General features: G+C 47.4%; 1 protein-coding gene across 1 annotated transcript; it reads left to right on the forward strand.

Moving 5' to 3' along the window:
• The first annotated feature begins 1324 nt into the window (after nucleotides 1–1324).
• On the forward strand, nucleotides 1325–24437 carry NYX (nyctalopin). Its single transcript, XM_032331499.1, has 5 exons — nucleotides 1325–1962; nucleotides 2100–2260; nucleotides 2767–2997; nucleotides 3353–3430; nucleotides 21447–24437. Exons 4-5 carry the CDS (start codon nucleotides 3394–3396, stop codon nucleotides 22853–22855), a joined length of 1446 nt encoding a protein of 481 aa, XP_032187390.1. The 5' UTR covers nucleotides 1325–1962; nucleotides 2100–2260; nucleotides 2767–2997; nucleotides 3353–3393; the 3' UTR covers nucleotides 22856–24437.
• The last annotated feature ends 524 nt before the right edge of the window (nucleotides 24438–24961 follow it).

Raw genomic sequence — 24961 nt, forward strand, 5'->3', positions numbered from 1 at the left:
TTCAGTTTACTTAGGTGAGTATTCTTATCCATGCTTGTCCCATCTTTGGCCAGTGGAACTACTTGACTTTTCTTCTACCCACCCAAGTATCTTGGATGGCTTGTCTTCTGAAAAAATAAGACGTTCCAGAATGGCGTTGTACTTTGCCTGCCCCTGGCCATGGAAGTAACCTTTTCTTGGAGGAGCTCTGGTTTCTTTGAGGAGAGACCTACTTTTGATGCAGTGTAAAGAGTGATGATTTCAAAAGAGGCTCCACGGACGTGTATCTTTGGGCAGCGGGCAGTGTTTGTTGAATGAAATGGCAGGAAGGGTCCCCGAGGCCAGCTTTTCATGCACAAAGGAGGTAACAGGGTATCAGCCACCATCAGAGCTACGTGGCCGAGTCACAAGGGCAAGGCACTGGGAGACCATCCCCGGGTGTGACCTTTGGAGAGTCAGGCCCTCGCCCTGGCATCCCTTCCAGCGGGACACTCTGCGGCTCCAGGTGCGTGACTAACGTTTCCGGCAGCGACGCGCCCTGGGACTTTCCCGGGCCCCAGCCTCCCCGGCCTTGCTGCTGAGAATGGCGCGGCCGGGGCGGGGAGCAGGTGGGGGGCTGGGGCTGGGAGCCGCCCGGCGGGGCTCCGGAGCCAGGGCGCCCTCTGGCGGTCACACGAGGAGGGGCGGGACTCGGCGGGGGCGGGGCTCCGCGTCCGGCAGCCCCTTCTCTTTGACCCTGGGGTTGGGCTGGGCGGGCGGACGCAGGCAGAAGCTGCAAAGGTTTCGCAAGGACGTGACCTTAAGGGGTGAAAACCACGGTGTGACGCGTGGTTGCCAGCCGGGGCTAGCGAGCTGAACTAGTTCTCCGACGCCCGGGGAGGGGGGAAGGGAGCGGCTGGGCCGAAAGGTCCAGACCTGTGACTCAATGCCTGCAGCCCCCTCCATTGCTGCGGTGGCGCGCCCTGCGCCCCGGGAGAAGGAAGGGGGCGCGAGTCTGCACCTGGTCTGCGGTTGGGGTGACGTCACTCCACCCGGGGTGGGGGGGGCTCAGCGGAATGAGGGCATGGTTTTCTCTGCCTCTCCCCTCCGCCCAGTGAAGCAGCGAGGCCCAAGCTGGTCACCGAGCTGGGAGTTTTGATTCGAAGGTTGGAAGTGAAAGGACAGGGGAATTTGCTAATAGATAACAAAGGAGTTAGGTATTTTAGCCGTGGAATAGCTTCAGTCAACGCAGATTAGGGGTGCCTTCGGTGCCTAGCAAAAGTGGGCTGGTACCTCCCCCTCCTCACTCAGGCAGCGGGAGTGGCCATGAACCCACGAATCCACAGGAGGAATTTTGACGTTTCCCCTCACTCGTGGCCCCTAGCTGTGTCCCTGTGGGGCTGCCCCCGACCCCGACCCGTGCAGCAGGAATTACGAAAAAACACCAGGGCTTCCCACCCCTCCTCTGCTGACAGGAAGCTTTTCTAGAAGGCCACCAGCAAAGGCAGAGTGTTGCTTCCTGGGCCGCTTCTGTTTCACAGGGTTACTGACACACTGCTCCTCCCCTTTCCTTCTTATCAGCTACCAACAGCATTGCAACATCGTCAGCACGAGTGCAGCTGCAGCGGGTGTGGCTGGGGGCCAGACTACCTCGATCTTTGAAGTTTCTCCCTGAGGGTATACGAGAAGTTCTCGGTGGCACTTCCTGTGGCCACCCCCACCCTCTTGCTTTTAACCCCTTGGGACCCTTGGGATCAAAGTTTTTGATAGCAAGGTGGCTTGTTTTCCAGCTGTGGACCGTGGTTGCTAGCTGGCCTGGCGGTTGGGTCCTTTCCTTTCCCCACAGAGGGTCTCTGACTGCTCCTGACTTTGTATCTGGGAGAAATGTCTGATTTCCTAGGTAGAGAAGGTCTTCCTCAGGGAGGTCCTTGGCCCAGAGCGACAGCCCAGGTCTTCCTCAGGACAGGTCCTTGGCCCAAGAGCCTGGAGAGGACTGAAGGCGAGGTGGGTCCAGTAAGCCGCGCGGAAGGACTGTAGGTGCGGACACGCTGTTCCAGCCGCCTTCCAGCGGGCAGCGGTTTCCTTTGTAAGGCCATGCACCCATTCCTACCCCATCGTCAGGATGCTTTCCTTCCCAGCAGAGGTTATAGCGAGTTCAGCCTTATATTGGTTTACAAGGCCCAAGTGTAAGAAAACCAAAATTCTCCAGGCACGGCAGCGGCGGACGTCTAGATTTGCACCCCGAGCCCCGGTTGTGGGAAGGGAACTCCAGGCTTTCATCCATCGGCGCCAGCATACCCAGGTCAGGCCATCCAGGATGTGGGCTGTCTCCCCTTGGGTGGTTCTAAGCCCTGGGTACCTGGCAGGTCAGTCCCAGCAGAGCAGAGGGCCGGATCCTACAGCCAAGCTTGCTGGGGCCAGAAGAATGTGGGGGGCACCCAAACTGCCCCCTCAGCTCCCCTAAACCAGCCCCCACACTCATGGGAATCTGGTGAAAATGGAGAGCTCTGTCCCTTCCCCACCTCTCCAGGTTATATAACAGTGTCTTTGTTGAAAATGCTGATAATGCTGTTTGGCAGCCGCAGGAAGCCAGTTTCTGGCTACATATTGCTTGGGGGCTGGGGCTGGGGTCAGGGCAGGAGGTGGGGTCTGTGGGGGTTGGTTTAAGGAGAGAAAGGGGCCAGGCAGATGGAGAGGCCAAGGCCTGGAGATAAAGCCGATTGGTGTGTCAGCAAAATCTGTCCCGGGCTTTGGTGATTCGAAAGGCAGACAAATTCTTTCATCTCTGTTAATCCTCATCTGATACAGGATTTTCCTGCCATTAAATCTGGAGAAAGAAACATAAGCACTCGAACCTGCACAAGCAAGTATTTCTCCTCGACTCCTGCTCACCATCTCCCCCTCCCCACCTCCACTCCCCATTACTTCTCTGCTGGACCATTTTTTAGGTCTGTGGCTGCCAGACTTAGGAGATGGATGGGCTTGGGGAGACGAAGGGCGCCTTGGAGGAGGAGCAGGACCAGGCAGACCCCCAGGACAGTAAGCGACATTTGGGGACTGACTATTCATGAATGCTTCTCAGCAGAGGTCTCCTCTCTGTCCATTTGCTTGCTGGGTTGTCAGTGAGTCCATCTGTGTTGCTGTCAGGGTTCTAGTCTGATGAAGGGTTTCCAAACAGAGCCAAGCTGTCAGTTGGGGGTGGGGGGAGCTTCTGGTGGGCTGTTGTTACTGGTTTCGCTTAAGACCAAGATCGATGGGGGAGAAGTGAGTGTGAAGAAGAGGGCAAAGGCAGGGCATTCAGGAGGAAGTGCACAGGTGTGGGGAGGGGCCTGTGTGTCCCCATTCTTCAGGGACCCCTCCTGGGCGCTCGGTGACCTGTGCTGTCTCCCTTCAGGTAGGGAGTCCACAGCTGGGTGGTTCTAAGCCACTGGGTGCATGAAAGACCACGGGATGCTGGTCCTGCTACTGCATGGTGAGTTCCAAGGCCCCTTCCTTCTGACCCACAGCAGATAGATGCCAGTGGGGGCAGGGGTTGGAGAGCCCATAGAAGATTCTAGAAGATGCATGGAAACCACAGGGCTTCTACCCAAGGAGCTTGGTCTTCAAGTGGCTTCCATGAAAGCCGTACATGGACACCATGTACAGAACTGTGATCAGGGGGGAGGGAATGGAGAATGAGATAGAACAGGTGGGGGGTTTAGTTTGCTTGTTTGTTTGTTGAAAAACAGAATTCCTGAGCCAAATATATGAAATAACCTTTTGGCAATTTTCTTATTCTAATTTCAGATATGAGTTCTTTTTCTTTTTTTTAATTTCTAAAAAGATTTTATTGATTTGAGAGAGGGAGAGACAGCAAGAGAGGGAACACAAGCAGGATGAGCGGGAGAGGGAGAAGCAGGCTTCCTGCTGAGCAGGGAGCCCCACTCCGGGCTCAATCCCAGGACCCTGGGACCATGACCTGAGCCCAAGGCAGATGCCTCATGACTGAGCCACCCAGGCGCCCCATCATTTTCTTATTCTAATTTCCAATACAACTTCATTGCTGTTATCACCAAGAACTACAGTGGTCATATTACTTTAAGCTTATTTAGTTTAAAAAAAATCCCTTAAGCCATCTTCCTAAAGGAAGAAGAAAAAAATGAAAATATCAGGTGGGAATTGTGTGATTATGGATGTTGAAACATTCTTCCCCAAGGTTTTTGGTCCTATTGTACGTGGGTTTTAATATAACAAGAAGACTCCTCACAGAATTTTTTTGCCACACCTCTGCAGACCCACCTGCTCAAAGCCGAGATGGCCCAGGTGGAAAAAAATCCCTTGGTAAATTCTGCAGTAAAGAATTCTACATAGGGCGCCTGGGTGGCTCAGTGGGTTAAGCCGCTGCCTTCGGCTCAGGTCATGATCTCGGGGTCCTGGGATCGAGTCCCGCATCGGGCTCTCTGCTCAGCAGTGAGCCTGCTTCCCTCTCTCTCTCTCTCTGCCTGCCTCTCCATCTACTTGTGATCTCTCTCTGTCAAAAAAAAAAAAAATAAAAAAAAAAAAAAAATAAAAATAAAAAAAAAAAAAAAAAAAAAAAAGAATTCTACATAAAGAATCTGTTTTTCTGGCCCTTGGGTGAATGTAATTCTTTGAGGTGATAAGTACCCATGTGATAGACGTCTGTGTGCAGTGCTGGCAGAGAAAAATTTGCCAGATAATTCCAAAATGGTAGTAATAGAATCTTCTTACCCTTTATTCCACTTTTTCAAAAAGTAGAGCTTGGTCTATTCAGTGAGTCAACAGTACACTCCAGGGATATTATGAGGGGTATAATTGGACAGCTTTTGTCCTTGAGAAGCTTGCATTCCTTTATGGAAGATCTAATACATAAATGAGAAACAGAATTGGAACAAGGTGCAGGGAACACTGTGATAAGCAGGACATGACTTTCTACACCGAGGAGACTCCAAAGGACAGAGGTTGACATATAATTACGAACAGCCAGCTCCTTGCCATATCTTCTACCTAGAAAGGACATGAAGTTTGATTGACTCATTGGGACAGAATGTTTGGTTCTCTGAGCCAGCATGATTTTCAGTGTGTACCCAAAGCTCTCCCATCCCTGACAGAATGCAGACAGTATTCCTAGCCTGCGCATGGCAAAACGGGAGCTGTTCTTGCTGCCGCAGAAACCCGAAATACATCCAGACTTCTTGTGACAAGTTGGAGAGCTTAGCAGTGACATCATTTGCTAACAATAGATGCACTTAAAATTAATGACCGTCTCCACATCCCCTGGCGCTTTAATTTAAAACACACTCAGCAGCACAGACAGTATTACTCTGACTACAAGTCACAGGATTATGAACGACATGTTCCCGAGAAGCAGGCAGGGATAGGGTTGTACCTCCTTAGCTAGAGAAAAAAAAAAATGATTAAATGAGCCTGACAAAACAAGGTCGTGGGGGAATCAGAAGTGGCTCACGGCAGGGCAAATCTGGGACAAAAGCGGAACAGAAATTCTCTGGACAGGAGGGTTCACTGGAAGTGCCTCCCCTCCCCTCCCCTCCCCTCCCCTTCCCTTCCCCTCTCTGCTCCTCCCCTTCCCGCCCCGCCCCTCTCCACTATGGCAGCCCCTTTGGGGTCTTCCTGCTGTCCACAGTGTAATATCCCAATTCCTTGCTTTACAGGGTTCCTCACCCAGGGCTTGCTCTAAACCACAAGTCTCTAACAAGGGCCCGGGTTTCTGTTTTATTCACCTTGCTGTCTCTAGAATCTAAGACATTGTAGGTGCTTGTAAAGATTTGTTAAATGGGTGAAGCCGCCCAGATGAGAACCATTACGGTACCTGATAGAGGCCTTGCACCTAAAAAAATCTGTATCTAGTTCAGAAACTCTTCAAACTGAATAATAAGACAACCCATTACAATTTTTTAAAAATGATTGACCTCTATGCCCAATGTGGGGCTCGAATTCACGACCTCAAGATCGAGTCACATGCTTTCCCAACTGAGCCAGCCAGGTGCCCCCTAAGAGAACCCATCTTTAAAATATGGGCAGCACATTTTGAATAGCTCTTTCATCAAAGAAGATATACAGATGACTAGCAAGTACATGAAAAGATACTCAACCTTATTAGTCATCAGGGAGATGCAAATGAAACCCACAAGGAGATACCACTTCACACCCACTAGGATGGCTAGAGTTAAAAAGACATAGCAAGTGTTGGTGTGGATGTGAAGCAACTGAGATACTTACCATCTGACCCAGCAATTCCTCTCCTAGGTAAACGCTAACTGAAAACACGTGTCCGCAGCAAGACTCACCCACAAATCCTTCTGTCAGCCTTAGTCACCACAGGTGAAAACTGGAAAACAAACCAAATGCCCATTCATAGGTGACTGAACACACAAATTGGGGTACATCCACACGGTGGAATATTGTCCAGCAGTAAAAATGAACCACCGGGACCCCTGGGTGGCTCAGTTGGTTGAGCATTCAACTCTTGGTTTGGGCTCAGGTCATGATGTCAGGGCCATGGGATCGAGTCCCGCGTCTGGCTGCACGTTCAGCAAGGAGTCTGTGAAGGTTTCTCTTTCCCTCTCCCTCTGCTGCTCCCTGAGATCTCTCTGTCTCTCTCAATTAAATAAATAAATCTTTAAAAAAATGAAGGAGCAAGTGACATTCAGACAACACAGATGCATTTCACAAACATCATGTTGACTGAAAAAAACCATTTGATTCCATTTATATGAAGTTCTAGAATAGGCAAAACGAATCTACAGTTCAGAAAGCGGATCAGTGGTTGTCTGGAGCTGCGGATGGGGAGGGGACTGCTGTCAATGGGACCCGAGGAAACTTTCTGAATGGTAGGAATGTTCTAAATCCCGTGTAGAGCGGAGCTTACACAGATGTGTTGCATTTGTTATACACTTAAAATGGGTACATTTCCATTGAGGTAAATTATACCTTAATCAACTTGACTTAAAAGAGAAAAGGAAGTCTGTAGGGAGAGAGCGCCTGCACCCCAAAGAGAACACATCCTTTATTAATGAGACTCAGGTGCTGTGCAGTGAAGGGCAGTATGCATGCGCCATTCATAGGTGTCGTTGCATGGATAAGTAGCTCGTTGGCTTTGATTGTAGAGTAGTAGTCCTTGAATGGGGGCTACTAGTTTGTTCATCATTCATTCCCCCCATTGAAACAAGTAGAGCACTTGTTTCATTTTGGGGCGATTATCAATATTTAGGCCCGGAGGCCTTCCTGGGGCCTTGTGTTCTACTCCTCCTATGGGACAGCTCTCTACCATAGGATTCGCAGGGCCTGTGAGGCTATCAGCAGAACACCCTTCCTGAGACACACCAGTTTCTCCATCCCCCATGAAGCACATTCGTCAGCAAAGCTGAGGGGTGAATCCAGGATCCTCTCTGTCTTTCTGTCACAAAAGGTATGTTTGTGGCATGAGAAGGAAGTTCCGGGATTACCGTGAGGTCAGAGGCCATGGGATGGTCTCCCCCACTGCCTCTCTGTTTCCCCCAACCCATTTTGTTTTGAAAATCCAGCACTGGGTCTTGGCCTGAGGAGCAACCCGGACAGCATTTGCAGGGAGTGGGAAGAGAATGACTTCCAGAGCCAAAGTGGCTGAAGAGATTTTGCTGAAAGCAGAAAATGACCATATTTTCCCTTGCTATTTTGGTTTCGTGAGGCACAAGTTCTTTGAAAACAATGAGGATGAAGAAACACTTAAAACTCAGTCTGTGGTTGGAAACTCCATGAATAACTGTTCTCCTCAGCAGACCTCAAGGGGAAAAGCACACATCTGAAAATCGGAGGGCCTCTGAAGGAGAAATTCCTCAGCTGGTCTACATTAAGATCTCATTCTATGGGGCATCTGAACCCAGCCTTCCCTGCCTCCCTGCAGTGCGGAGGTGGTCAACACATCAGACCCGAACACAAAAGCAGGGACCCAGGGACGCCTGGGTGGCTCAGTTGGTTGGACGACTGCCTTCGGCTCAGGTCATGATCCCGGAGTCCCGGGATCGAGTCCCGCATCAGGCTCCCAGCTCCATGGGGAGTCTGCTTTGCTCTCTGACCTTCTCCTTGCTCATGCTCTCTCTCACTGTCTCTCTCTCAAATAAATAAAATCTTTAAAAAAAAAAAAAGCAGGGACCCATTTCTGTATTTGCCTAGATTCTGGACACCTTGTAACATTCACTATTATTATTATTTTTTTATTGAAGTAAAATTCACACAACATAAAATTAACCATGAACCATTTTCTTTATGAGAGAGAGAGAGAGAGAGGGAGAGAGAAAGTGCACCTGCATGCATGGTGAGGGGAGAGGAGAGGCAGAAAGAGAGAGAGAGAGACTTATGCAGACTCCATGCCCAGCATGGAACCCAATGTGCGGGCTCGATCTCAGGACCCCCAGATCATGCATGAGCCAAAATCAAGAAATCAGGAGTTGGACACTTAACTGACTGAGCCACCCAGCTGCCTTAATCATAAACCATTTTAAATACTTTAATTTTTTTTTTTAGAGTAGGCTCCAAACATGACATCAAGACCTGAGCTAAGAGTTGGACACTTAACTGACTGAGCCACCCAGGTGCCCCAAACCATGAACCATTTTAAAGTGTACAGTTTGGCAGCATTGAGCACATTCACAATGTTGTGCAACCATCACCTCTATTTCCAAGGCATTTGCATCACCCCGAAAGGAAACTCTCTACCTATTAGGCAGTCACTCCGCATTCTTACTACTCCCAGCCCCTGGCAGACACTAACCTACTTTCTGTCTCTATGGCTTTGCCTCTTCTGGGCATTTCATGTAAATGGAATCCTACAGTATGTGGCCTGTGTGTCTGGCTGCTTTCCCCTAGCCTAATGTTTGTTTGTTAGATTTATTTATTTATTTGAGAGAGAAAGCAGGGGGGGGGCGGGGCAGAGGGAGAGGGAGAGAATATCAAGCATACTCCATGCTGAGCTCGGAGGGCAACGGGGGTCGATCTCATGACCCAGAGATCACGACCTGAGCCGAGTTGGATGCTTAACCGACCGTGCCACCCAGGCGCCCCCAGCATAACGTTTCTGAGGTTCATCCACATTTAGTGTGTATCGCTACTTCATTCCTTTTTATGGCAGAATAATATTTCATGGTGTGGACAGACCACATTTTGTTTATCCATTCATCTGTTGATGGACATTTGTTTCCCTCTTTGGGCTATTGTAAATAACGCTGCTATGAACTTTCATGCCCAAGTATTTATTAGAACACCTGCTTTCAATTCCTTTGGGTATATACCTAAGGAGTGGAATTGCTGGGGCATATGGTAATTCTAGGTTACACTTTGTAACATTTTATACCATGTGGATAAATCCCATTTTTTATTTTTTAAAGATTTTTATTTGTTTATTTGACAGAGATCACAAGTAGGCAGAGAAGCAGGCTCCCTCCTGAGCAGAAAGCCCAACAAGGGGCTCGATCCCAGGACTCTGGGATCATGACTTGAGCCGAAGGCAGAGGCTTTAACCCACTGAGCCACCCAGGTGCCCAATAAACCCCATTTTAATAAAGTTGGTCCACCTGGTGATTCTAATGTGCAGCCCAGGCAGAGAACCATTCTAGACTCTTCCTTGCAGTCTACTTGTTGTAACTTCACTAGTCTCATACTTCGTGTCTTGCTTTCCACTTTGGGGACAGATCTCCATGTGGTCCTTGAAGTACTAGTCTCTTGGTGAGATTTAATCCTGTGGCAATAGTGCCCCGTGGAGCTTGCTGTTAGCTTTATCCCATGCTTTCACAGCTGTTTTTTTTTTTTTTTTAAAGATTTTATTTATTTATCTGACAGAGATCAGAAGTAGGCAGAGACACAGGCAGAGAGGAGGCAGAGAGGAGGAAGCAGGCCCCCTGCCGAGCAGAGAGCCCATGTGGGGCTCGATCCCAGGACCCTGAGATCACGACCCGAGCCAAAGGCAGAGGATCAACCCACTGAGCCACCCAGGCGCCCCTTTCACAGCTGTTTTGAGCTTTACAACTCATCCGTTCCTCATAATGGTCTGCCTGTTACAGATGAGGGAACTGAGATTCGGAAACCTTGGCTGAGGTTAAAGCAAAACAAAACGCTCAAGAGAGCAGTGTGAGAAGGCAGGGATGAAAGGCAGTGTCATCAGAGTTTATGAGAGAATGAGAGAGGCCGTGCCCTCAGGATGAGTGCTTCCAGATTGAATGCTCTGGAAAGCCCCGTATTCGTAACCCTGAGCTGTGACAGAGCCTGGCTGAGCAGCGGCCAGTCCTGAGACCGGGCCAGGTTGGCTGAATTTCCCATCTTCCTCTCCCAACGTCAGACTGGGAAAGTCTAAAACCTTTTCAGATTTCCACACGGATCCTTCTCAAAAATACTGGTGTGCGAACAGAAATTGCTCAGCAACTGCCGGGGAGTTTGACCTTCACCTCTCACAAACTGTGATCTTTATTTTAATTCGGTAAATGTTTTTCTGGCCAAGGGATCCCAGTGGAACTTGGCCCTGGACAGCCGAGGAGATTTGTTTCTGGAACAATCACTGCTGATGACAGGAGAGGCCCCTTTTCATTTGCATTTGGAAAAATCAGGGATGGCCTCAACAAATTTTGATTCTATATTCTATTTATTGTGCCAGTGAATAGCAAGGAGCTTCCTTTTGGTTGAGGGGCACCGCCTGGTCCTGAATTTGAGTAGCTTTTTCTTTTAAGGTGGAATGTTCACAAGGTTCTTTGTGGGGGAGGAAGGGGCCAGAAGGAGGAGATGGTGCAGATATTAAGGGGACCTGTTTCACCTCTGATGCTGTTTTAGATTCTTGTTGTAAACCACAGCACCTACTTAAGGTACTGTTGAAGCCAAGAAAGGGTTATTCAGGATTGTAAGGTATTCCCAGTTTTCCTGGTTGGGGCCCACTGCCCAGAGCAATGCCTGAGCCAGGGAGCCGGACAGCTCCAGCAAAGGCCCTGAGGCCACCACCACTGGTGGACCCACCTGGCAGCTCATGGGCGTCATGCTGGGCACTGGGTCCCAGAAATAATACCCCAAGAGCCCGAAAATCCAGATACCTCTGCCGTCATCCTGGCCAGAAAATGGTTTCTGCCTTGCACTTACTTCTGAATCCAAGTGTCCCTTTGGGTGTCCAGTCGGCAAAACTAGGTCACATGCCTCGGTCCTAACTGTAAGGGACGTTGGGAAAGAGAATTTCTGGCTTCTATCTTGAGGAGAAGGACTTATAATGTAGAAAATTCCCTAAATGTAGAAAGAGTACTTAAAAGGTGCCAGGTAGCCAGAAAAAGTATCAAACATCCTCTACTATCAGAGATGGTTTGATCGCAAGGAACAGAAATTCACTTGTCCAACAGATGGTTTGAATAGGTTTATAAAATGGAAATGAGGAAACGTCATAGAAACAGCTATCAACTAGCGAGCCTTCTGGGAACCAGCGAGCTGGCTAGCAACTTCCCGCTCTTTCTTATCTCCATCTCTGTGATTCTCACATTGGGGTTTTGTCCTCTGTCCGCACGCCAGCTTCCTCACCTTGCCCTGAACTCCTGCTCCCTTGTAACTCTGACTGGCACGTGGCTCTGGTAACAAACCTAGCCCCAGTATTGTACTGGTGATGCCCACCATTTCACTGCCCATTCCATGTTCACAGCCAGTTGGTGGGGAGGGGGCAGGGGCTGTTGAATGAATCTGATTGGCTCTGCTTAGGTCAAATGTTTATCCCCAGTCCAAACAGCTGTGTCTGGGAGGAGGTGGCAGAGACCCACGGGGTTCTGGTACTTTTTCTTAGAGGTGGTGGTTGGCAACAGCTGCTGCCCAACGGGGAAAATGAGAACCAGAAGGGTCCCCCCTAAAGGGCAGGAAGTGCGGGCCCTTCAGTTTATAGTTAAAGAGACGGAAGCTCTTTGGGTGTGTCTGGTGGGGAAGAGTACAGCATAATGGAAAGACAAAAACCAAAGGTTGATGTCATTTAACCACTTTGAACCTCAGCTTCCTCTTTCATGAGAAGAGAATAATACTTAACCTTGCAGATTGTCATATGAAATGAGAAAAAGTTAGCAAGCTTAGCTTTGAGCAAACACTAATTAAAAAGAAACCCACAAAATCTGATTAATTTGAACTCTATGATACATGCTCCTATCACCCAGATAACATTCCCAAACTACGTCTTACAGATATTTGCTGTCTTTGGGGACTGAGTTCATCTGCAGGCCTTACTCTGTTGAGCTCTCAGAGCCCCCCTGCCAACGGCTCTGTTCTGGGACTGCATAGAAGTATAATCTTATAGTATGTACCCTTTTGTGTCAAGTTTCTGTGGCTCAGCATAATGTTTTTGTTGTTTGTATCAATGGTTTGTTCCTTTTTCTTTCTCTACTGTTGGGTAGTTTCCAATTTTTATCTGTTCTGAATAAGCCACTGTGAGCATTCTTGTACAGTCTTCATGTGGACCTTTCTTTTCTTTCTCTTGGGTAAATACTTAGGAGTGGAATTGCTGAGTCATAGGGTAGGCATATGTTTAGCTTTAATAGATACTGCCAAAGCTTTGCAGAGTTCCCGAACTATTTTCCACTCCCGCCAACCATGTGAGAATCCAGTTGGTCTATGTCTTTGCCAGCATTTGGGGTTGTCAGTCTTTTGAATTGTCGCCATTCTAGTGGGTGTATAAGGAAATCTCATTGTTTTAATTGGCACTTCCCTAATGACTACTTAATATATTCTTTCATGAAGTGTCTCAAGTCTTTTAACCATTTTTATTTAGTTGTCTTTTCATTATTTGTTTGTAGTTGTTTTTATATTCTGTATACAAGTCATATACATGTACGGTATATATATGTGTATATATGTATACACTGTATTACTTTCCTTGATATCTTTTTTTTTTTAAGCTGCTTTATTAGGGCACCTGGGTGCTGCAGTTAATTAAATGTCTCGCTCTTAGTTTCAGCCCAGGTCATGATCTCAGGGTCATGAGATCGAGCCCCATGTCAGGCTCTGTGTGGGGCTCCACATGAGACTCTGTGACAGACTCAGCACTCAGCGTGGAGTCTGCTTAAATTTCTCTCTCCCTCTGCCCTCCCCCACGCACTCGCTCATGCTCTCTTGTGCTCTCTCTCTCAAATAATCTTAAAAAAAAACCCAACTTCTTGAAATATAATTGATGTTTAACAAACCGAACATATTTGAAGTATACCCTTGTGAAACCATCAGCGCAATCAAGATAAATGACATATCCATTACCTCCAATGCCCCTGTAAGGTTCCTCCTTCCATGTCCCTCTCTGCCTCCCTACCCATCCTGGGCCGACCACTGATTTTTCTGTTACTACAGAGTAATGTTCACGTACATGGAATCAGATCCTATGTATTTTTGTTTGTTTGTTTGGCTTCTTTTACTCAGCAGGATTATCTTGAGATTCATCCATTTCTTTTTATCACCCAGTAGTATTCAGTTGTGTAGCTACATGATAATTTGTTTACCTGTTCAGACTTGGTGGGTGTTAATGTTGTTTCCAGTTCTGTGTTACTATGAATAAAGCAGCTGTGAACAGTCATGTCCAAGTCTTTTTTAAAAAAAGTTATTTATTAACTTATTTATTTGGCAGAGAGAGAGAGAGAGATCACAAGTAGGCAGAGAGGCAGGCGGTGGCGGGTGGGAAGCAGAGAGCCCAATGCGGGGCTGGATCCCAGGACCCTGAGGCCATGACCTGAGCTGAAGGCAGAAGCTTAACCCACTGAGCCACACTGGCGCCTCGTGCCCAAGTGTTTTGTATGGACATACGCTTTTATTTCCCTAGGAGTAGAATGGATGAATCATAAGGTAGGTGTATGTTTGATTTTAAAGGAAGTGCCACATTGTTTCCAATGTGGTGGTACCACTTTACACTCCCGCCAACCTTGTAAGAGGGTCCCAGTTATTCCATATGCTCTTCAACACTTGGTATGTTGATCTTTATAATTTTAGTCATTCTAGTAGGATGCAATTCTAACTAGCATTTCCCTAATAACTAAGGATGTTGACCATATTTTCATGTTTGCCTTTTGTGTATCTTTTTTTGGTCAAGTGTTTCTTCACATATTTTTCCCATTTATTAATTGGGTTATCTGTTTTCTTATCACTGAGTTTTGAGAGTTCTTTATATATTTTGGATACAAGTCTTTTATGAGATATATATACAGAGACAATATATAGCTATTTTCTCCCAGTCTGTGGCCCATCTTTCCATTCCCCCCTCGTTTTTTTAAATGATTGATTGATTGATTTTAGAGAGAGAGCACGCGCAAACTTGACCTAGTGAGGGGCAGGGGGAAGGGAGAATCCTGAAGCAGGATTCTCTGAGTGTGGAGCCCAATGCAGGGCTCAATGCAGGGCTCAACGTGGGTCTTGATCCCAGGACCCTGAGATCCTGACCTGAGCTGAAATAAAGAGTCAGATGCTTAACCATCTGCATCACCCAGAAACCCCGCTTTTCATTCTCTTAACAGTGTCTTTCAAAGAGCAGATTTCTTTTATTTTGGTAAAGTCCAAGTTATTATTTTCCTCTTTTATTTTTTTTTTCTTTTTGGTTCTAAGAAGACCTACCTTACCATTAGGTCACAAAAGATACTCTTTTATATTGTCTTCAAGAAGCTTTATAGTCTTAGCTTTTACATTTAGGTCTGTGGTCCACCTAAAATAAGTTTTTGTGTATAGTGTGAGATGGGGGCCAAGGTTCTTTTTTATTTTCTAGGGATTGCAATATGCATCTTTAATTTATTGTGGTCTGCCTTGAATTAATCTTATACTGCTTCATCTATAATGTAAGATCCTTACAAGAGTACAATTCAGTTTTACTTCCCTTCTTATGCTTTATGCTCTAGTCGTATTTGTCATTTACAAATGTTATAAACTCCACAGTGCATTGCTCTTTTGACTTTAAATAATCAGTTACCTGTTAAGCAATTAAGGTGAGAAAAAAGTCTTTTTGTGACATTATTGACCATTTCCATTACTCTTCATTCCATATTTCCCTTCAGGCTAAAGAACATCTTTGTTTCTTGTGCGGAAGATCTGTTAGGGATGAGTTTTCTTTTTCTTTTTCTTAAGATTTTATTTATTTATTTGACAGAGATCACAAGCAGGCAGAGAGGCTGACAGAGAGAGAGGGGGAAGCAGGCTCCCCGCTGAGCAGAGAGCCCGATGCCGGGCTCAATCCCAGGACCCTGGGATCATGACCTGAGCTGAAGGCAGAGGCTTTAACCCACTGAGCCACCCAGGTGCCCCTTTATTTTTTTAAAAATATTTTTATTTATTTACTTATTTATTTATTTGAGAGAGAGAGAGAGAAAGAAAGAGCAGAGGGAGAGGGAGAAGTAGACTCCACACAGAGCATGGAGCCCTTCTTGGGGCTTGATCTCAGGACCCTGAGATCATGACCTGAGCCAAAATCAAGAGTTGGACGCTTCACTGACTGAGCCAGCCACGCACCCCTTTTCCAGCACTTTAAAAGATGCAATTTCAGGGTGCACCTGGCTGCTCACTTGGTAGAGCATGGGGCTCTTGATCTTGGGGTTATGAGTTCAAGCCCCACATTGGGCATAGAGTTTACTTAAAAATTTTTTTTAAAGATATATTTTTTTGTCTTATAGCCTCTGTGGGTCAGTCATCGTTCTTATTGTTGTGTACTCTACGTAATGTCTTTTTTCTTTGGACGCTTTAAAGAATTTTCTATCTTTGGTTTTCAGCAGTTTGACTATGATGAGTCTAGAAGTATATTTGTGTGTGTATGTGTATGTGATGTTACTTGGGGTTTGCTGGGCTTCTTGGTTTTAATCAAATTTTAGAAATTGTCAATTATTTTTCTGCTGTATTCTCTTTCTTCTGTACTTTTAAACTCCAAATACATGCATGTTCGTCTAATTGCTTGATATTATCCCACAGGTCATTGAAGTTCCAATCATATTTTTTCCAGTCTTTTTTTTTTCTTCTGTGCTTCTGTAATTTCTGTTGACCTCTCTTCAAGTTCATGAAATCTTTTTTTTTCTGCTGTGTCCAATCTGTTTTTCTTATTCAATCAGTTTTTAAAAATTTCAAATATTGTGGTGTGCCTGGGTGGCTCAGTTGGTTGGATGTCCAACTTGTGATTTCGGCTCAGGTCATGATCTCAGTGTCCTAGGATTGAGCCCCGCATCAGGCTCCATGCTCTGTAGGGAGTCTGCGGGAGGATTCTTTCTTTTCTCTCTCTCTCCTTCCCCAGCCATGCTCTCTGAAATAAATAAATCTTAAAAAAAATAAATTTTCAAATATTATATTGTTGTTTCAGCACTAAGATTTCCATTGGGCTCATTGTTAGTTTCACTATCTCTTCTAAGATTCAAATTTTCCATGTCTTCACCCATTATATCCATCTTCTCCTGGAAATTTCTTAGCATATTTATAATTAATCCTTGTTTGGTAATTCCAACATCTGGGCAGTCTTTGGGTCTGCCTCTGTTAACTACTTTTTTTTCCCTTTTGACAAGTGTCATGTTTTGCTACTTCACATATCTAGTATTATTTGTATACAAGTAGTAGTTACGAGGAAATCTAGATTCTATATCTTCTTTTGAGGAGTGTTGAATTTTGCATGGCATTCACTGAAAGTACTGACTGGCAGGTCACCTTGATACTGGGGAGGCTTACTTTTAGGTTTTGTTAGGGTAGGCCTAGTGCAGTTTTGCCCTTTGTCCTGGGAAATGGTCTTTACTGCTAAGGTGTGGCCTTCTGGGATTTCCATAGAAAGCCTGAGGTATTTTATAAGCCCTTCTAACTTGGTAGACCTTGAACTTTTAATCTGTCTCCCATTACTGGGAAATTGTTGAAATCTTTGGTTAGTGCTTTTGGCCTTCACTTCTTGGCTCCTTGGAGTCACTCCACATATATGCACGTTAGGACTCAAACAAAGATCTGAGGGGAGTCTGTATGCCAGTTTTGTGGCTCCTTCTTTTCCGTGTTTTCCCTCTTCAATTTCCAGACACTGTGGCAGCTGTAATACTCTGACTTCTAATGCATCAGCCTGATAAGACTCTTGCTTTCTGCTTGAACTGTACTCCCTATCTGCAGCATGGACTTGAAAATGCCCTAAGACGGGGCGCCTGGGTGACTCAGTGGGTTAAAGCCTCTGCCTTTAGCTCAGGTCATGATCCCAGGGTCATGGGATCGAGCCCCGTATCAGGCTCTCTGCTCAGCACGGAGCCTGCGTCCTCCTCTCTCTCTGTCTGCTTCTCTGCCCACTTGTGATCTCTGTCTGTAAAAAGAATAAATAAAATCTTTAAAAAAAAATGACCTAAGAGGAAAAGGCAGTTTTCTTTTCTTTTCTTTTTTTTTTAGATTTTTAAATTTTATTTGTCAGAGAGAGCGCGAGCGCACAGGCAGAGTGGCAGGCAGAGTGGCAGGCAGAGTCAGAGGGAGAGGCAGGCTCCCTGCGGGGCAAGGAGCCCGATGTGGGACTCGATCCCAGGACGCTGGGATCATGACCTGAGCCGAAGGCAGCTGCTTAACCAACTGAGCCACCCAGGCGTCCCTTCATTTTCATTTTTATAATTATTTTTTAAAATTCCAGTAGAGTTAACATACAGTGTTATTTAGGTATAAGAGGAAAAGTCAGATAAATATGTCTTCACCTAGTTTGCCTCTCATTTTAAAAAATTAATTTGTTTTAAAGAGGGAAGGAGGGGTAGGGGGAGGGGCAGAGAGAGAGGGAGATTGAGAATCTTAAGCAGACTCCATGCCCAGCTTGGAGCGCGACCTGGGGGTTTGATCTCAAGATCCTGAGATCATGACCTGAGCCAAAACCAAGAAATCAAGAGTTGGAGGTTTAACCGCCTGAACCACCATGCCCCAGCTTCTCTTCTTTTAAGGGTTGTATCTACTCTGGTTGCCTATTTAAGTTGCTCTCTTGTGTCTTCAAAGATTTTTTTGCGTAAGTATTTTTTCAGTTTACACTAGCTATCAGCAGGAATGTTAGTCTGGAACAAGCTCCTGTAGCATTACTGCAAGAAGAACTCACCCAAATATGTTATTATTTTTAAAAAAATTTTGTTTTAGTGCCCTACTTTTCTGAATCATTAGACATATACTTAGTCTTCATATTGGGTAAACCCATACTGGATTTTGGTTGTCTGTTCTGAGAATTTACTTGATTTCATTTGAATTTCACTAAGTAATCCAGTAAATTAGTAATTCCTAATGGCTCTTAAAGTTTCAAAGGTTGAAAATAGATCTCTAATAGTGACAACATCTTGAATGTTTCAAGTTCAAAATAAATGTTAATCTATTTTCTGAAATAGGGAATACAGCCACATGGTTCAACATTTAAGATAAAAACGACACACAAGCGGTGCCTGGATGACTCAGTGGGTTGAGCCTCTGCCTTCAGCTCAGGTCATGATCCTAGGGTCCTGGGATCGAGCCCTGCATCGGGTTCTCTGCTAAGCAGGGGGCCCGCTTCCTCCTCTCTCTCTCTGCCTGCCTCTCTGCCTACTTGTGATCTCTGTCAAAGAAATAAATAAAATCTTAAAAAAAAGGACACAATAAAAAGCTTCACTCCCACCCCTGTTGCATTTTTTTAAAAGATTTTATTTATTTCTTTGACAGACAGAGATCAGAAGTAGGCAGAGAGAGAGAGGAGGAAGCGGGCTCCCTGCAGAGCAGAGAGGCTGATGTGGGGCTCGATCCCAGGACCCTGGGACCATGACCTGAGCCGAAGGCAGAGGCTTAACCCACTGAGCCACCCAGGCGCCCCTGTTGCATGTGTTTTAAAAAAACTGGCAGCTCCATTTTATTAACTAATTCCAGTCATAATCCCAGGAATTCCTTGACAAGGAGGTTTTTTTTAACCAAACTTAAAAAAAAAAAGATTTTATTTATTTATTTGAGAGAGAATGAGAGAGAGAGAGAGAGAGAGAGACCATGAGAAGGGGGAGGGTCAGAAGGAGAAGCAGACTCCCTGCTGAGCGGGGAGCCCAATGTGGGACTCAGTCCCAGGACTCCAGGATCACGACCTGAGCTGAAGGCAGTCCCTTAACTAACTGAGCCACCCAGGCGTCCTAAACTTTTTAAAAGATTTTATGTATTTAGTTGACCCAGAGAGACCCAGAGAGAAAGAGAGAGAGACAGAACACAAGCAGGGGGAGCAGGAGAAGGAGAAGCAGACTCCCCCCTGAGCAGGGAGCCCAATGTTGGACTTGATCCCAAGACCCTGAGATCCTGACTGAGCTGAAGGCAAACACGTAACTGACTGAGCGACCCAGGCGCCCTGATTTTTTTTTTAATAGATTTTAAAATTTATTCATTTGACAGAGATACAGAGACAGCACAAGCAGGGGGAGAGGCAGAGGGAGAGGGAGAAGCAGACTCGCTGCTGAGCAGGGAGCCCGATGTGGGGCTCGATCCCACATCGAGCTGAGCCGAAGGCAGATGCTTAACCATCTGAGCTACCCATGTGCCCCTTATGTTTTGTTTTTAATAAATGACATTCTCCAGGAGGAATCATTACAGAGGAAGGCATCAATTCCATTTAATTCTGCACACATTTAGTGTGTCGGGAACAATGTTAGCTATTGTGGAGTAGAAACATGAGTCATACAGTTGAGAGCGCACTTCTCTTAATTAAAAAGGAGAAGAGAGTAGAATGAAGGACTATTTGTAAGGAAATCTGATGCCTTCTACTTGACCCAGTTGGAAGAGTTGTGATAGAAAAAGGTCCCATCCCTGCCCAGCTGACGCCTGGAGTTAAGGTTATATTCTTGGCTCTGTCTCTAAAAGGGTTTCTCTCTAGCCCAGCTGCTGCCCTGTTTACAGTTAAGCTCAGCACAAGGTCCAAGAACCTTGCTGGAAGCTTGGTGTCTAGTTCATAGGGAGAGGTTAGAACTAAGTCAAGCCTCTGTAATATTAGAATGTTTAACTAGCTACAGTTTACAACAGAGGGGTTGCTCAAAGGGCTGAGTGTTCTCCAGCCAAGTCTGAAAAAGCTGAACCCCTTCCTAGCAGCTGAAAAAACATGGAGTGTCCACAACAAATGTACTGAAGGCACCGGAAGCTGAACAAAGCCACAGAGGCAGCAGCAAGCAGATTCTGCACACTCCTTGTGTGGCCACACCTTCAGGTTCCTACAAGGGCTCCAAGGCAGAGTAATGGGTACACAGTGGGAGGGACTGAATGGCAGGTCAGGGATGATTGCTAGAAATTTGGGAGTACTGCTGAGGGAGGCTAGAAATTATGAGTGTCAGTGGTCAGGTTTACCTCTGGGTACCTTTGTTCCTCTGCAGGAATTTCAGATCGAGCACACTCCACCTGTGAGCTGCTCCTGGCCAGATAAAACCTCTGTTTCTTCCATGCTGCCTTTTCCATTGGAACTCAAGATGGGGCTTAGGACCTCTGGCTACCATTCTGTTTTGCTGCAGGTGGCAAGCCTCCTGGAGGGCTTTTGAAGCCTTTATCTGATTCTCCATTCATATGCTCAGAAAAAAATTAACTTATAAACACCATTCTCTCCTGTGATGATTTAGAAAGGTCTCTAGAGAGCAAGGGCTGGTGAATGATAATTAACTCCACCATGTCCACAGTTATTTTTTTGAGATGCGTAAGCAGGTCATTGTAAATTTAGAATGCTGTCCTTATGGCTTAATTGTGGTGATTGTTAAAAACAAAAAAAGATTGACAGAATTTTCTTTCTTGACCAACCTCCTGTTCCTTAAATCTTATTCTTGAGGCTTAATTTTCTCAAGGGGGGGGGGTAAGTTTTCAGTTATTGAATTCTTATAGCGGGAGGGACTAGAGCAGCACCAATAAAAATATAATGCAAGCCACAAATGTTTAAATTTTCTAAGTAGCCCTATTAAAAATATAAAAAGAAACAGTTGATACTAATTTTAATATTTTAGTTAATCCAATATTTCTAAAATGTCATTTCAACACATAATCAATATAAGAATTATTGATGAGATAACTCTTTTTTTTTTGGTACTAAGTGTTTGAGACGTGCTGTATATTTTACACTTCCAGCACATCACAATTCGGGCTAGGCATATTTCAAATGCTCAGTAGCTACATGTGGCTAGTGACGACGACGGTTTTGGGCAGTGCAGGACTAGAGCACAGGCGGCGGTGATGCCCTCCAGGTCCCCCTACGCATGCAACGAACCCCCTAGGCCGAATTCTAGGAGAGCATCAAGAGATGTTACAGGCGGGAGGGTGTTTCGAATTGGGTCAGATGCCAGAATCCCACCTGGGATTTGCTGGTGAAGATAACTGGAAAGCAAAGGGGTGGGTGGCATGGGTGGGGAACCTGTGCCGGGAAGGTCTGGGACCTGGAAAGAAGGCATTAGGAGGGCGCAGTTATGCAGGGGGTGTGAGAACTTGGTGGGTAGAGGGCAGAATCCTGCTAAGTGGACAGGCAGGACTTCACTGGTGCTATCCTTTGACGGTTGTTCCTTTTCTGTCTTCTTTCCGTGCTCCTCACCTCCCAGCGGTGGTCTTCAGCCTGCCCAGCGTCTGGGCGGAGGAGGCCTGCACGCGCACCTGCCCCGCCGCCTGCGCCTGCAGCAGCACCGAGCGCGGCTGCTCCGTGCGCTGTGACCGCGCCGGCCTCCTGCGGGTGCCAGCCGAGTTCCCGTGCGAGGCGGCTTCCATCGACCTGGACCGGAACGGCCTGCGCTTCCTGGGCGAGCGGGCCTTCGGCACGCTGCCGTCGCTGCGCCGCCTGTCGCTGCGCCACAACAACCTGTCCTTCATCACGCCCGGCGCCTTCAAGGGCCTGCCGCGGTTGGCCGAGCTGCGCCTGGCGCACAACGGCGAGCTGCGCTACCTACACGCGCGCACCTTCGCCGCCCTTGGCCGCCTCCGCCGGCTCGACCTGGCCTCCTGCCGCCTCTTCACGGTGCCTGAGCGCCTCCTGGCCGAGCTGCCCGCCCTGCGCGAGCTCGCCGCCTTCGACAACCTCTTCCGCCGCGTGCCCGGCGCGCTGCGCGGCCTGGCCAACCTGACGCATGCGCACCTAGAGCGCAGCCGCATCGAGGCGGTGGCCTCCAGCTCGCTGCAGGGCATGAGGCGCCTGCGCTCGCTCAGCTTGCAGGCCAACCGCGTCCGTGCGGTGCACGCAGGTGCCTTTCGCGACTGCGGCGCCCTGGAGCACCTGCTGCTCAACGACAACCGGCTGGGAGAGCTGCCCGCGGAAGCCTTCGTAGGCCTGCGCCGCCTGCGTACGCTCAACCTGGGTGGCAACGCGCTGGGCCTCGTGGCGCGCGCCTGGTTCGCGGACCTGGAGGAGCTTGAGCTGCTCTACCTGGACCGCAACAGCATCGCCTTTGTGGAGGAGGGCGCCTTCCAGAACCTCTCGGGCCTCCTCGCTCTGCACCTCAATGGCAATCACCTCACTGTGCTGGCCTGGGCCGCCTTCCAGCCTGGCTTCTTCCTGGGCCGCCTCTTTCTCTTCCGCAACCCATGGCGCTGTGACTGCCACCTGGAGTGGCTGCGGGACTGGATGGAGAGCTCTGGGCGCGTGTCCGACGTGCCGTGCGCCGCCCCGGGCTCTGTGGCTGGCCTAGACCTCAGCCAGGTGGCCTTTGGGCGCTCTTCCGATGGCCTCTGTGTGGACCCCGAGGAGCTGAACCTCACTGCATCCAGTTCAGGCCCGTCCCCAGAGCCAGAGGCCACCACCGTGAGTAGGTTCAGCAGCCTCCTCTCCAAGCTGCTGGCCCCGAGGGCCCCAGTGGAGGAGGTGGCCAACACCACCGAGGGGCCGCTCAACATCTCCCTGTCCGACAGCCTCCCCTCCACCGGGGTGGTCGTCTGCGTCCACAACGCCCGGTTTCTCCTCGGCTCCGGTCTCCTGCTCAGTGTGGCCCAGCACGCAGTGTTTGTCTTACACGTGAACTGACCTTGCCCCAGTGGGGTAGCCCAGATTGCCTTGGCCAGTGGGGAAAAGTGTAGTTAACTGGCCTGGAGATTGTTTGTGGTGGTGGTGGGAGAGGGGAACAGGGTGGGGGCAGATGGTGAAAATTCCAGCCCAGGATGGAAGGAACAGTTAACTTTCAGAGATGGCTCTAGGAAGAGGAGAACCCCCGGCAATGCCACGCCAGGGATGGGGTGGAGGTGGAGAGAGGAATGGATTTCTGCTCATGTCACATGGGCATCAGTTGGAGAAGAGAAGCAAGAGTGAACGTGGGCCCTCCAGTGAGAAGATTAGGAATTGGAAGCTCCTAGGGCTACAGGGATCTACCCCATCACTTGCCCCCATCTTCCAGGAAACAGAGACTCCAGTGCCGGAAATAGCATCAATCCAGTGGCTAAGTACCAAGAACTGTGCCAGTTTTGCTGGTGGGACCGCCCATTAAGCCCAGTCCCTTTGTTTTCTACCACAGTTGCCCTCCCCCTCACTGAGGGGCACAGGACGCTAGAGTCCAGGAAGATGGACAGAACAGGAGAGAAGGGGGATGTGAGAGGAACTTAGACCCAAGGGGTTGGCGTTGGTTCCTGGGGTCTGGAATGTGTCAGGAGGCATTGAAAACAAAGATCCATTTCACTTATTTCACAGTTATTCCCGGGGTGGCCTTAGCCACAAAACAACTTTAGGGCAGGGTAGGGGGAGAAAAGGTGGGGGATGGGGTTTTCCGTATACAACTAAGTGTGTAAAATACTAAGATTTAAAAAAAAGTCAAACAAGTTTCTTTATTGCAAGTTTTTTTAGTCTTTCATATGCAGACATGCATTGTGAATCTCCAGAGAGGCCACAAAATCCTCTTTCTTAAGTTGTGTAGAAGACAGAGATGCTGTTAGCAGAGTAGGGAATCTCCAGCTTGGATGATCCCATTAGGTGTGGAAATTTTTATGGGTGGCACACTTTGGGGCTGACTAATGGCCAGGAGACAAGGAGGCAGCCAGTAGCTGGGAAGAGATTTCCCAGGGTAGGAGTTGGCTAACTGTAAGCCCCTAGGCCTGAGTGTCAGAGCAAATTCTGTATGGCTGCTAAATACTTGCTCACACACTTGTCCACACACAAGTAACGATGACTGCATTTGTCAACATGTGCGAAATCCCTAGGTTTGTTGTTGTTGTGTGAGTAAAGTGATAGGGGTTTTTAAAGTGAGGATACAGAAAAAGCTCTCAGGAGGGAGTCCCATCAGGGTTGCCCTTGAAATCGCTAGTTTTAATGTCCTGAATTCCTCTATGTTTGAAGAGCTGGTTTTTCAAAGTCCACATAATTCCACATAATGCGCCAAGCTGTCAGGTCTTCCTGGTGATAGTACTTCTTTGTTTCTAGGTCATACTAAGTATCAGAAATGTTGCAGAAAGCTCCTCTGAGGGTGGGAGTGTTCAAATGGGTTGTGATCTTTTGTGGTCAGTTACCTCACCTCAACCGGTCACAACCAGCATTTAAGAAGGATAGAACAGAAAAGTCACAAGTCTTGGGGTGCCTGGGTGGCTCAGTGGTTAAGCCTTTGCCTTCGGCTCAGGTCTTGATCTCAGGGTGCTGGGATCGAGCCCCGCATCGGGCTCTCTGCTCAGCAGGGAGCCTGCCTCCCTCTCTCTCTTCCTGCTTCTCCATCTACTTGTGATCACTCTCTCCTTGTCAGATAGATAAATAAAATATTAAAAAAAAAAAAAGAAAAGTCACAGAGTCTTACATGTAACAGGTATTGTTTTGTGAAACTATTGAATTTGTATGCGCTTGTTCAGATAATATGTGTATGTTGTGTCTGGATCACTGCATACAATTTATATTTTATTGTGGGCTATTGTTGAGAAAGTTTGAAAGTCACTAATCTGGAGGCTACATGATTTTTCAAACTCTTTATTTTGAAATGTGTCAAACCTACAGGAAAGTTTCAAGGATAGTAGAGTGAACACTTTGGCCATTCACCTTGGTTTCCAGATTGTTCACATTTTACTGTATTTGCCGTATATAGTCTGAGTTAGTTGTAAACATCACAGCCCTTCACCCCTAAAAAAACCACAGCATGTACTTCCTATTAGGAATGTTATC

Source organism: Mustela erminea, chromosome X (assembly GCF_009829155.1).
Source record: "Mustela erminea isolate mMusErm1 chromosome X, mMusErm1.Pri, whole genome shotgun sequence".
In the NCBI taxonomy this organism is placed as follows: Eukaryota; Metazoa; Chordata; class Mammalia; order Carnivora; family Mustelidae; genus Mustela; species Mustela erminea.